Genomic DNA, 13,510 nt, shown 5'->3' with positions numbered 1-13,510 from the left:
CAGGCCGAGGCCTGTCTGTAGGGCATGTGTGTGCACTCCCTCTGGCTCTTAGTGGGCCAGTGTGTGCACCCTAATCTTCCCGAGCCAATGCTGGACACTCTGGGATACCTAAGGCACCTTCCCTTATGGGAAGGTTCCTGAGCAATAACTTCTAGTACTCTAGTGTCCTGCAAAGGTGTGCCATTAGCTTTTTTGCCTGTCCATGTACTGACTTCTCCCTGACTTCTGGATTTGACCCTTCACTACCTGACCTAACCTCTGCCTGATCTCGGTAATGATCCTGGTTTATTGTATTGCATGAATTTTAACTTGGTCTGTCTCTGATTACAGTTTTGCTTGATCCCTTGATACTCTGCATTGGTTATAAAGCATATATCTCATGTTAATGATAATTATTTTAATAACATTTTAATTATTTGCCATATATCTTTGCAATTATCAAAATTTAGATACAAAACATACTGCTATTTCAAATTTGTATTTATCAAAATTCTTTCATTATGGAAATGGTTATTTACAGCCATGGTTTATAACTTGTGGTATATGCAATTGGGCTTTATGATCTTATTTTGGGAAAATCAATGTTTGTCATCAGTAAGCTGAAACAGCTTACTGATGACAAACATTGAATTGTTTCAATTCTAATGTAATAAAAAACCTGACAATGCCGTGAGTATGATTTATTAACAGTTGTCAGATTTAGGGCTCTTTCACACGAGCGGATGCCGTGCGCGGAATCCGCAGCGTGAATGACAGCCAAGCCCCGCTCCGGACAGCAGAGACACAGAGCAGTAACATGATTGATAATGCTCTGTGCCTCTCTGTGATCTTTTTACTACAAAATCACGAGATAAAGTTGTCACCGTGATTTTAGTAGTAAAAAGATTACAGAGAGGCACCGAGCATTATCAATCATGTTACTGCTCCGTGTCTCTGCTGTCCGGAGTGGGGTTTGGCTCTCTTACACGCAGCGGATTCCACGCACAGCAACCGCTCGTGTGAAAGAGCCCTTACAAGTTTGCATACAGAATGAAAATATTGCATATAAAGATAGATGTAGACTATCACATTCTGAGTCATATTCTCCCACCCGCTGTATCTTCTGCCTCTCTCCACCGTGATAATATTTCCCCCACTACTCCCTCTAACAGGATGATGAACTAACTTTGTGGTCACCAACTTTGTGCAAACAATATGTTGTAATAGGAAGATTTCCCTCAGACTTTCAGAGAAAAGTAGATGATGGGGAGAGGTCATGAAGAGAGAAAGAGAAAGAAAGAGAGAGCAGATGACAGGGGGGAAAAAGATGGATCAAGCAGAGTGAAAAGGTGGGATAACAGTAGGGTGGATGCAGGTATAATGAGATAAAGCATGGACAATATACCTCAGGGAAGAGCAAGGTATGCTAAGAACCAGCAAAGATGTACGTAAGTGTAGAGAGAGAGAAGCATAGACACAGAAAGTCATTAATGTGTTTCACTTCTTCTTGTGTTTGCTTCCTTTTGTATATTTAGACGCATCTTTCTATATATATGGGTTTACTTTTATTTATAGACATCACATCAGACAATTCTCCATATTTCTTGGCCTCTAATCCTTTGTTTGTCAGATATATGTACAATTGACTGCAAGAGAGGAATCTATAGACTATGTACTTGGGAATTAAGTATGGTGGCACCTGGAGACCCCAAAAGTCATGAAAGTTGCTAGTCATATGGCATGAGTCCCAGACTAACACTTGCACACGCATAAATCTTTGAGTGAAGTATAATCTGAGCCATTCCTGTAGGACAATCTTTTCTTATACTGTACATTTTCAGCTGCATGCTCCAGATGACTTGGCCAAAGCAGCAGCTTCTGGGATTTGTCTGAAAACCCCTCTCAAAGCATCAAGCTCTTGAGTCAGCTGTTGGATACGGCTGCGTAGCTTCTCATTCTCTGCCATGAATTCTAGAGCCCGCTGTTGAGTTTCCATGTTCCTCCGTTTGGCTTTATCACGGCTTTTGCGAACAGCAATATTATTTCTTTCACGACGCATGCGATACTCAAGGCTGTCTTTACTCAGTGACTTCTTGCCCTTATGGCTTTGTTCTTTCAATGGAGGGGCAGACATCATCCCAGAGAGAGAACCCTGGAAATGCAGTTAGAAAGGTTAGAGAGAGAAATAAATGTATAGATGTGGATCGTTCTATTAATATGGTGAATAACAAGGTTTTAGCTAGGTAATCCATGTGTCTAATTTATATTCCGAGTATATGGTTGTTATTGGGAACCTGTACTGTTGGTTATCTCCACTTAGTACAATGCAAGTGATATGACTGGAATGCTGATCATTCCAGTGGCACCAAATGCATTTATTCAGTTAATGAAATAATGCAGACTTGTTACTAGACAAAATCTTTTTGTTTCATACTTTAGGTAAGTATTCCCCAGTTAAAGACTTGAGAGCTACTGTTGCTCTTGACCACCCTGTTGTTGGCTCTCGAACTGTTGGCACCTGCAGATACTTGTGCACTAGAGACACAAGGGATTTTATTATATTACTAGAACCTGCTATGAGACCGTATGACTCATATTTTCCTTAGGATAGGTCATCAGTATGTAATTGGCAGGTGTCCAACCCCTGGCACCCCCACCAACGAGCTACTTGAGGAAGCTATGACACATAATGAAGCCCTGGTGAGTGCCAAAGCCTCCTCACAGCTTATCAAGCAGAGAACCGTCCACTGGATAGCTCTGCTCTATTCACTTAAATGGGACTGAGCTGCGCCTAGGTCATGTGACCGATAACCTTGACGTTATATGGCCTAGGAAGAGTTGGACGCCCACCAATCACATGTTGATGGTCTACCCTGAAGATAGGCCATCAATAGGAAAATCCCAGAAACCCTTTTAGTAGGCTTTTTCCTTTTAATATTCACTTAACACTCAACACTATTTTTCATACTTAAAAGTGGCTTTTGGACTAGAAAACGTTGGGGACCAGCACTGCGGGTAAAAAAGCAGGGAAACTGTTTGCTCTGTTGCTTCTTTGCAGGATGCCTGTGCTAATGGCATGGTTCCTGTGCCAGAAGCCCATTAATTTATATGTTGCCTCTGGTTGCACTCCACACAGTGCCATCTGGAGGATTGGGCTATTACACTGACTGAGAACAGGGACAGGGAACTGAAGTAATCATTACTTCCCTACTACAACCCTGAACATAGAACTCATGTTGAGGGTGATGTTCCTCAATACAGAAATGCTGCTTCTGCATTCAGGGCATTTCTAGGGAACTTTGTGACATTGATAATGATGTCACAGGGATTCCATTGGCTGAAAGGTCTTGGGGACATGCAGGGAAGATGTGATCTGTGTCCTCTCTGCATGTCTGTGTACACAGATCACTGGTAGATCACTGTTATCAGTGATCTGTCTATGGGAACAGTACAGAACACATAGATAATGTGTTCCCTGCTAATCCATATATATATAATAGCATATTAAAAAAGTGAAAAAACATGATAAAATAAAAAAGCCCCCCCCTCACAAAATTGTTCATACCTCTCCAAACCCACATACAGCAATTTTTAAAATTCTGCCTGACACGAACACTGATGCTTAGGCATTAACACTGTATGTTCCTGTTAGGTAGAATGTACGCTTCTGAAACATAGAATAATTACCCCGGCCAACAATTTTCATCTACCTAGACCCTATATACCTCAACAATTTTCATCTACCTAGACCCTATATACCTTTGCACCTTTACTAATACATTTTTTTTATCATCCATGTACAGAGGCAGAATTCAAAGCCAATGAAAGGATATGCACTTAAGAATAAAATAGGATTTTTATTTGCTGCACTACAGTGATGTCAGTTTTACAATGTACACATATTGACATGATTGTGTACAGAACTAGAGGATTCAGTTTTATTATTAAAAGAACAAAGTAACCTAAAGGAGTTTTCTGGGATTTTAATATTGATGACCTATTCTCAGGATAGGTCATCATCAATATCAGATCGATGGGAGACTGACACCCGGCACGCCACCAATCAGCTTGTTGAAGAGAAAGCCATGCTCTTGCGATCGCAGTGTTCCTTTATTTGTTTACTTGCTCATCATCGACATAACAGCGGTGAGCAGGTGTAATTACAAGCCGTGCCATTCAGTTCTATGGGGCGGCTCGTTCCTAAACTCTTGTATATGAACGAGCCATCCCATTAAAGTGAATGGGATGGCTTGTAATTACACCTGCTTACCACTGTAATGTTGACAGTTAGCAGGTAAGCAGTAAAAGGAAGGTTGCGCTCGCATGGAGCGCGGCCTTCTCTTCAACCAGCTGATGTGAACCTGTCATGTGAACCTGTAAAAAACAAAAAATAAAAATGGTGCCATTTTTTGGCTACCTTGCCTTATAAAAGCGTAATATTGAGTGACCAAAAATTATATGTACCCCAAAATAGTACCAATCAAACTGTGACATTTATTCCATAGTTTCCAAAATGGGGTCACTTTTGGGGAGTTTCAATTGCAACTTAAAATTATCCTAGTGAAATGTGCCCTCCAAAATCCATATGTTGCTCCTTCCCTTCTGCGACCTGCTGTGTGCCCAGACAGCGGTTTACGACCACATATGGGTTTTTTCTGTAAACTGCAGAATCAGGGTAATAAATATTGAGTTTTGTTTTGATGTTAACCCTTGCTGTCTTACAGGAGAATGGATTAAAATTAAAAATCTGTAAAATCTATTTTTCTTTAATCCTTGTGGAACAAATAAAGGGTTAGCAAAATCATATTTGAATAACTAGAGGGGTGTAGTTTCTAAAATGGAGTAATTTATGGGTGGTTTCTATTATGTAAGCCCCACAAAATGACTTCATAACTGAATTGGTCCTTTAAAAAGTGGATTTTAGAAATGTTCTTAAAAATGTAAAACATTGCATCTAAACTTGTAATTTATTTAACAATGAAAAAAAGTGATGCCAACATAAAATTGACATATGGGAAATGTAAAGGTATCACTATCTGTCTTAAAAGCAGAGAAATGTAAATTTTGCAAGTTTTGAATTTTTCCAAATTTGCTGTACATTTTGTATAGGATAAGTTAAAGCATCCCAAAGTTATTACCACATAAAGTGACACATGTCAGATTTCCAAAATTTGGCCTGGTCCTTAGGGTGAAAAATGGCTCGGTCTATCACCTCTAAAATCGATTTCAAAGTAAGCATACCACCATATAGGGCAGGTACCCTGAAATATAATGATTCCTTTCTTATGAAAGTCCATTACTCTAATCCTGAAATATTCTTCTTTTTATTTTTAGGCAAATAAGGTGTAGCTCCATTTGGTGCACCTGTTTCCTTATGTCATCACTACTGGCTATGAAATTTTAGGGACCATGAACCAAGGAAGGCTCTGGGCAGCATTATGGCAGAGTAATTTTGCACTAAACAGAACCTTTGTTTGCATACAAATAAAAGGAAGCATTAGAGGATCAGGTTTTTACAAGAAAGGTATAGATATGTTTTGGGACCCCTACCCTATATACCAGTATGCCTACTTTGAAGCTCATTTGTGTGTGACAGACTCCCATTAAGACATAGCAATAGAAAATGAGCAAAAACTGTTTTCTTTTTATTACTTTTTCCCTAAATAAGACCTATAAAATGAATAGATATTTTTAAACAGAACAAAAAGTTTAGATGAAAAAATTCACATATAGAAAGCATCATTTTAAAATTTAGATGCAGACACAAAGCATCTCTGGTCATGAAAGGTTTTGGCTATTTCCACATGGGCTGGAAAAATCTGCAAATTCACCTTTGTATTGACAGCAGATTCCACCATGAATTTCACCCCTTACATTAAAAGGAGCTTAATCTACAGTAAAAATTAAAAGCAGAAATTTAGTTGCTTATCACAGATCAGTTTTCGATTGGTCGCATTCTGCAGATCATGGATGAGATTTATTATCCTGGTATGGTGATTCAATGCGGATTTTTCGTGCAGAAGTCCATAAGTAAACTCTGTAACTGTCCTGTGTGAACGTTCCCCCCAAATGAACATTGAGAAATGTGCTTATTTTGCAATATTAGTGCATTCCAAGCAACAAAACAGATGCAAATAACTTTCACAGAATAATTCAGGCCGGCTTCATTTGCTACTGATGATTGGCAGAGGTCCACAAGCTTTTCGCCAATTGCTGATGAACCCCACTGGATATTAAAAAGGAACAAGATATGGTCATATCTCTTACCCTAATACTAACGGCCAGTGATATGCTTTTAATCTTAGTTGTATTACTAGGGTTATCTAGTTTAGAAAATAAATTTTTATTCCCACTTTAGGATTTTCTCCTTTTGGCCAAAGTGCAAAAAAGTCTCTTGATTTGGAGGACCTGTCTGTCACGATGGGGAGTGGGGGAAACTCCCCATCGTATTTTACGGGCTGTTACTAAGCCTGGACACAGGGAAAAGGCGCAGGTCACCTCCTACAGCCGCCCTAATCCTTACCCTGATCTCCTGACCATATGAGCTCCCCCTAAAGGTGGGAGGGCTCATACACTGGAATCTGGATACTGCTGACCCTAACGGTCCCTTGCATAGGGGTCAGGAATAGGAGACAACCGGTTCCTCAAGGACACAGACGAACCAGAGTCTCCAGTGGCCTAGTAACAGATTGAAGAAAGATAGAGCAGCAACTGAATGGCAACAAACACCCGCAGCAAAGATGGAACAACGACAACCAAGCAACCTGGAACCTCCTGCGAACACCGGATGCAAGCTGGCTCCAGGCAATGCTACTCCTAAACTTTAGGTTAACACAGGGCTGATGCCACCCATAAGCAGAGTAGGCCACCGGGTAGAGCGCACTCTGCCTGGGGGCGCCGGCAAAAAAAATAAGACTTCTACTGTAGGTAACTTTGATACCTAGTGTACATCCATACACATGACAACTGCCCCAGTACACTGTGTATGGATGTAGCAGAGCTGGGTGTGTTGGGGCAGCTGTCATGTGTATGGATGTACACTAGGTATCAAAGTTACCTACAGTAGAAGTCTTATATATATACTGTATATTTTTTAAGTAACTAGCTATACAGCTTTCATAGCTGTGTGGGTAAATGCCTTGCCTCTGATGTGAAAGGTTGTGAGTTCGTTGTGAGTTGTGAGTTTTTCTGAAAGTGTTTTTTTTTTAAAATACCGGACTGTTACTTTACTGCCACGGGGAAGGGGGGGGGGCTATTGGCGCCATGATACTGGCACATGGAGGGGGGAGGAGAGAGGCACTTGATACTGGCACATTAGGGGGCAGGGGGAGAGGATGGCACTATGATATTAGCACATGGGGGGGCAAGAAATGGACATGAATCATGAGATGCAGAAATGTGAAATGATGGGGGGGCGCCAAAATGTAGATTCGCTTGTGTTGACAAAAATCCTTGCACCGGCCCTGACTTCGGGCACGCAATCCCACAAGACCAGTGACCTCCAGAGGTGGGACTCGCGGGATCACGCGCCGAAGACACATGATCTTGGCAAGAGCCAAGGCAATGTGGACCTGGAGCACAGCGAGGAGCAGAACCTGGTGAGCACTCCTGGCAACCACACTCTGACAACCTGCACTAGGGTGTCAGAGGCTGCAGGACAGTGACTGGCAGCAGGGTGGCACACACTTGTGTACAGGGGTCAGGGCACACCTGCTGCTTGACTAGGGGCCATAGATTCTGACTGGCACAGGGTGCCCAGCAGTGCAGCAGTGGCGCATGGAGCCTAATACAGTGTTTCCCAATCAGTGTGCCTCCAGCTGTTGCAAAACTACAACTCCCAGCATGCCTGGACAGCCTTTGGCTATGCGGGCATGCTGGGAGTTGTAGTTTTGCAACAGCTGGAGGCACACTGGTTGGAAAACACTGGCCTAATAGGTGGCACAGACTGTCTAAAGGGCTATGAATGGTACAGGGTGCAGGACAGTGCCAGACTGACAGAGGGCATAAGGCAGCATACTGTTTTATGTTGCCCTGGTGGCACAGGATTTCAGACAGTGGCTGAATGGCGCCTGGCAGTGAATAGGTGGCACTGCTCGTGTTTGGTGTGCCAACCTGCTGAACAGTGCAGAGTGATTGGCATCACTGGGATGGTACTAGGTGGCAGAAAATGGCTGGATATTATATATACATGACCATAGTCATAGTCAGACTGGCACAGGGTACGCGACCATAGTCAGACTGGCACAGGGTACATGAGCATAGACTGGCACAGGGTACACGACCATAGTTACATGCAATAGGTAGCTGAAAAAGGGGTGGGTAAAGAGGTGTGGTCAATGGGCGGAGTCAAGGGGCGGCAAAATTAGCTTTTGCCTAGTGTGGAAAAAATCCTTGCACCAGCCCTGGGTTAACTCCTCCGGGAAACCAATGGAGCCCCCTTCCGGAGGCAAAGACAGACAAGGAGATGTCTAGCAACCATGCCAGGCATAAAACCAAACATGCCAGACATAGTACACCAAACAAGACATCCCCACACACCCATAACATAAACCCACACCAAACACAACAACAGGTAAGGGTAGGGGATAGAACATAGAAACAAGGGGGTGACATTGGTGTTCAACTAGGATGGCCCTAAGACTGGACAGATGGAATCCAGGAACATCAACACTTCAACACACACACCAAGGCCAGAGACAAAAACTAGATCTCAGGCTCAAAACACAAGGATAAATAGAGCCTAGAGACCACACCCAGTTCCACACCAAGGAAGACATTAACCCCACGACCACTAGACAGAAGGCGGAAACAACTAAAAGGGGAAGTGCACACACAAGCATAAAAAGCAACTCGTTGCCGCAGGCAACAGCATGCGTGGCAACCATGTCACAGGGCACACAACAAAGGCTGTGACACTGCCCCTGCATGGTATAGCAGCAACACGTTGCCACAGGCAACTGCAAGCGTGGCAACAGTGTCACAGCGCACACCAAAGGCCGTGACACTGTCCTATCCAACAGATCACCTATTTATTTGAATGGACACTATTGCATACTTTTACCTGTGGAGGCACTTCAGGGAAATCTAACTTGAATGGGTTTTTCCAAGCTCCTAAGGATAGGTCATTAGTAGAGTTGAGCGAACACCTGGATGTTCGGGTTCGAGAAGTTCGGCCGAACATCCCGGAAATGTTCGGGTTCGGGATCCGAACCCGATCCGAACTTCGTCCCGAACCCGAACCCCATTGAAGTCAATGGGGACCCGAACTTTTCGGCACTAAAAAGGCTGTAAAACAGCCCAGGAAAGAGCTAGAGGGCTGCAAAAGGCAGCAACATGTAGGTAAATCCCCTGCAAACAAATGTGGATAGGGAAATGAATTAAAATAAAAATTAAATAAATAAAAATTAACCAAAATCAATTGGAGAGAGGTTCCATAGCAGAGAATCTGGCTTCCCGTCACCCACCACTGGAACAGTCCATTCTCAGATATTTAGGCCCCGGCACCCAGGCAGAGGAGAGAGGTCCCGTAACAGAGAATCTGTCTTCATGTCAGCAGAGAATTAGTCTGCATGTCATAGCAGAGAATGAGGCTTCACGTCAGCCACCACTGCAACAGTCCATTGGCATATATTTAGGCCCAGCACACACACAGGCAGAGGAGAGAGGTCCCGTAACAGAGAATCTGGCTTCATGTCAGCAGAGAATCAGTCTGCATGTCATAGCAGAGAATCAGGCTTCACGTCAGCCACCACTGCAACAGTCCATTGTCATAAATTTAGGCCCAGCACCCAGGCAGAGGAGAGAGGTCCCGTAACAGACAATCTGGCTTCATGTCAGCAGAGAATTAGTCTGCATGTCATAGCAGAGAATCAGGCTTCATGTCAGCCACCACTGCAACAGTCCATTGGCATATATTTAGGCCTAGCACACAGGCAGAGGAGAGGTTCATTCAACTTTGGGTAGCATCGCAATATAATGGTAAAATGAAAATAAAAATAGGATTGAATGAGGAAGTGCCCTGGAGTCCAATAATATATGGTTATGGGGAGGTAGTTAATGTCTAATCTGGACAAGGGACGGACAGGTCCTGTGGGATCCATGCCTGGTTCATTTTTATGAACGTCAGCTTGTCCACATTGGCTGTAGACAGGCGGCTGCGTTTGTCTGTAATGACGCCCCCTGCCGTGCTGAATACACGTTCAGACAAAACGCTGGCTGCCGGGCAGGCCAGCACCTCCAAGGCATAAAAGGCTAGCTCTGGCCACGTGGACAATTTAGAGACCCAGAAGTTGAATGGGGCCGAACCATCAGTCAGTACGTGGAGGGGTGTGCACACGTACTGTTCCACCATGTTAGTGAAATGTTGCCTCCTGCTAACACGTTGCGTATCAGGTGGTGGTGCAGTTAGCTGTGGCGTGTTGACAAAAGTTTTCCACATCTCTGCCATGCTAACCCTGCCCTCAGAGGAGCTGGCCGTGACACAGCTGCCTTGGCGACCTCTTGCTCCTCCTCTGCCTTGGCCTTGGGCTTCCACTTGTTCCCCTGTGACATTTGGGAATGCTCTCAGTAGCGCGTCTACCAACGTGCGCTTGTACTCGCGCATCTTCCTATCACGCTCCAGTGCAGGAAGTAAGGTGGGCACATTGTCTTTGTAGCGTGGATCCAGCAGGGTGGCAACCCAGTAGTCCGCACAGGTTAAAATGTGGGCAACTCTGCTGTCGTTGCGCAGGCACTGCAGCATGTAGTCGCTCATGTGTGCCAGGCTGCCCAGGGGTAAGGACAAGCTGTCCTCTGTGGGAGGCGTATCGTCATCGTCCTGCCTTTCCCCCCAGCCACGCACCAGTGATGGACCCGAGCTGCGTTGGGTGCCACCCCGCTGTGACCATGCTTCATCCTCATCCTCCTCCACCTCCTCCTCATCCTCGTCCTCCTCGTCCTCCAGTAGTGGGCCCTGGCTGGCCACATTTGTACCTGGCCTCTGCTGTTGCAAAAAACCTCCCTCTGAGTCACTTCGAAGAGACTGGCCTGAAAGTGCTAAAAATGACCCCTCTTCCTCCTCCTCCTCCTCCTCCTCCTGGGCCACCTCCTGTTCCATCATCGCCCTAAGTGTTTTCTCAAGGAGACATAGAAGTGGTATTGTAACGCTGATAACGGTGTCATCGCCACTGGCCATGTTGGTGGAGTACTCGAAACAGCGCAACAGGGCACACAGGTCTCGCATGGAGGCCCAGTCATTGGTGGTGAAGTGGTGCTGTTCTGTAGTGCGACTGACCCGTGCGTGCTGCAGCTGAAACTCCACTATGGCCTGCTGCTGCTCGCACAGTCTGTCCAGCATGTGCAAGGTGGAGTTCCACCTGGTGGGCACGTCGCATATGAGGCGGTGAGCGGGAAGGCCGAAGTTACGCTGTAGCGCAGACAGGCGAGCAGCGGCAGGATGTGAACGCCGGAAGCGCGAACAGACGGCCCGCACTTTATGCAGCAGCTCTGACATGTCGGGGTAGTTGTGAATGAACTTCTGCACCACCAAATTCAGCACATGCGCCAAGCAAGGGATGTGCGTCAAATTGGCTAGTCCCAGAGCTGCAACGAGATTTCGCCCATTATCACACACCACCAGGCCGGGCTTGAGGCTCACCGGCAGCAACCACTCGTCGGTCTGTTGTTCAATACCCCGCCACAACTCCTGTGCGGTGTGGGGCCTGTCCCCCAAACATATGAGTTTCAGAATGGCCTGCTGACGTTTACCCCGGGCTGTGCTGAAGTTGGTGGTGAAGGTGTGTGGCTGACTGGATGAGCAGGTGGAAGAAGAGGAGGAGGAAGCCGAGAAGGAGGAGGTGGCAACAGGAGGCAAAGAATGTTGCCCTGCGATCCTTGGCGGCGGCAGGACGTGCGCCAAACAGCTCTCCGCCTGGGGCCCAGCTGCCACTACATTTACCCAGTGTGCAGTTAGGGAGATATAGCGTCCCTGGCCGTGCTTACTGGTCCACGTATCTGTGGTTAGGTGGACCTTGCTACAGATGGCGTTGCGCAGTGCACACTTGATTTTATCGGATACTTGGTTGTGCAGGGAAGGCACGGCTCTCTTGGAGAAGTAGTGCCGGCTGGGAACAACATACTGTGGGACAGCAAGCGACATGAGCTGTTTGAAGCTGTCTGTGTCCACCAGCCTAAATGACAGCATTTCATAGGCCAGTAGTTTAGAAATGCTGGCATTCAGGGCCAGGGATCGAGGGTGGCTAGGTGGGAATTTACGCTTTCTATCAAATGTTTGTGAGATGGAGAGCTGAACGCTGGCGTGTGACATGGTTGAGACGCTTGGTGACGGAGGTGGTGGTGGTGGTGTTGGTGGTACATCCCCTGTTTGCTGGGCGGCAGGTGCCAACGTTCCTCCAGAGGCGGAGGAAGAGGCCGAGGCGGCAGCAGCAGAATAGGCCGAGGCGGCAGCAGCAGAAGAGGTAGCAGGGGGAGCCTGAGTGACTTCCTTGGTTTTAAGGTGTTTACTCCACTGCAGTTCATGCTTTGCATGCAGGTGCCTGGTCATGCAGGTTGTGCTCAGGTTCAGAACGTTAATGCCTCGCTTCAGGCTCTGATGGCACAGCGTGCAAACCACTCGGGTCTTGTCGTCAGCACATTGTTTGAAGAAGTGCCATGCCAGGGAACTCCTTGAAGCTGCCTTTGGGGTGCTCGGTCCCAGATGGCGGCGGTCAGTAGCAGGCGGAGTCTCTTGGCGGCGGGTGTTCTGCTTTTGCCCACTGCTCCCTCTTTTGCTACGCTGTTGGCTCGGTCTCACCACTGCCTCTTCCTCCGAACTGTGAAAGTCAGTGGCACGACCTTCATTCCATGTGGGGTCTAGGACCTCATCGTCCCCTGCATCGTCTTCCACCCAGTCTTGATCCCTGACCTCCTGTTCAGTCTGCACACTGCAGAAAGACGCAGCAGTTGGCACCTGTGTTTCGTCATCATCAGAGACATGCTGAGGTGGTATTCCCATGTCCTCATCATCAGGAAACATAAGTGGTTGTGCGTCAGTGCATTCTATGTCTTTCACCGCTGGGGAAGGGCTAGGTGGATGCCCTTGGGAAACCCTGCCAGCGGAGTCTTCAAACAGCATAAGAGACTGCTGCATAACTTGAGGCTGAGACAGTTTCCCTGGTATGCATGGGGGTGATGTGACAGACTGATGGGGTTGGTTTTCAGGCGCCATCTGTGCGCTTTCTGCAGAAGACTGGGTGGGAGATAATGTGAACGTGCTGGATCCACTGTCGGCCACCCAATTGACTAATGCCTGTACCTGCTCAGGCCTTACCATCCTTAGAACGGCATTGGGCCCCACCATATATCGCTGTAAATTCTGGCGGCTACTGGGACCTGAGGTAGTTGGTACACTAGGACGTGTGGATGTGGCAGAACGGCCACGTCCTCTCCCAGCACCAGAGGGTCCACTAACACCACCACGACCATGTCCACGTCCGCGTCCCTTACTAGATGTTTTTCTCATTGTTATGGTTCACCACAACAACAAATATATTAT

The 13,510-nt window shown here is 46.3% G+C and overlaps 1 protein-coding gene across 1 annotated transcript in view; it reads right to left on the bottom strand.

The window, feature by feature from the left end:
- Positions 1–974: 974 nt before the first annotated feature.
- CEBPE (CCAAT enhancer binding protein epsilon) overlaps positions 975–13,510 on the bottom strand; it is a 28,610-nt gene continuing 16,074 nt past the window's right edge. The window contains exon 3 of the mRNA XM_044288031.1: positions 975–2,131. Within this exon, the coding sequence (XP_044143966.1) occupies positions 1,817–2,131 (315 nt within the window). The 3' untranslated portion in view covers positions 975–1,816. The remainder of the gene's footprint in view (positions 2,132–13,510) is intronic.

The sequence above is a fragment of the Bufo gargarizans genome, chromosome 1 (genome assembly GCF_014858855.1).
Source record: "Bufo gargarizans isolate SCDJY-AF-19 chromosome 1, ASM1485885v1, whole genome shotgun sequence".
Classification (NCBI taxonomy): domain Eukaryota; kingdom Metazoa; phylum Chordata; class Amphibia; order Anura; family Bufonidae; genus Bufo; species Bufo gargarizans.
This window is presented reverse-complemented; position numbering and strand designations above follow the sequence as displayed.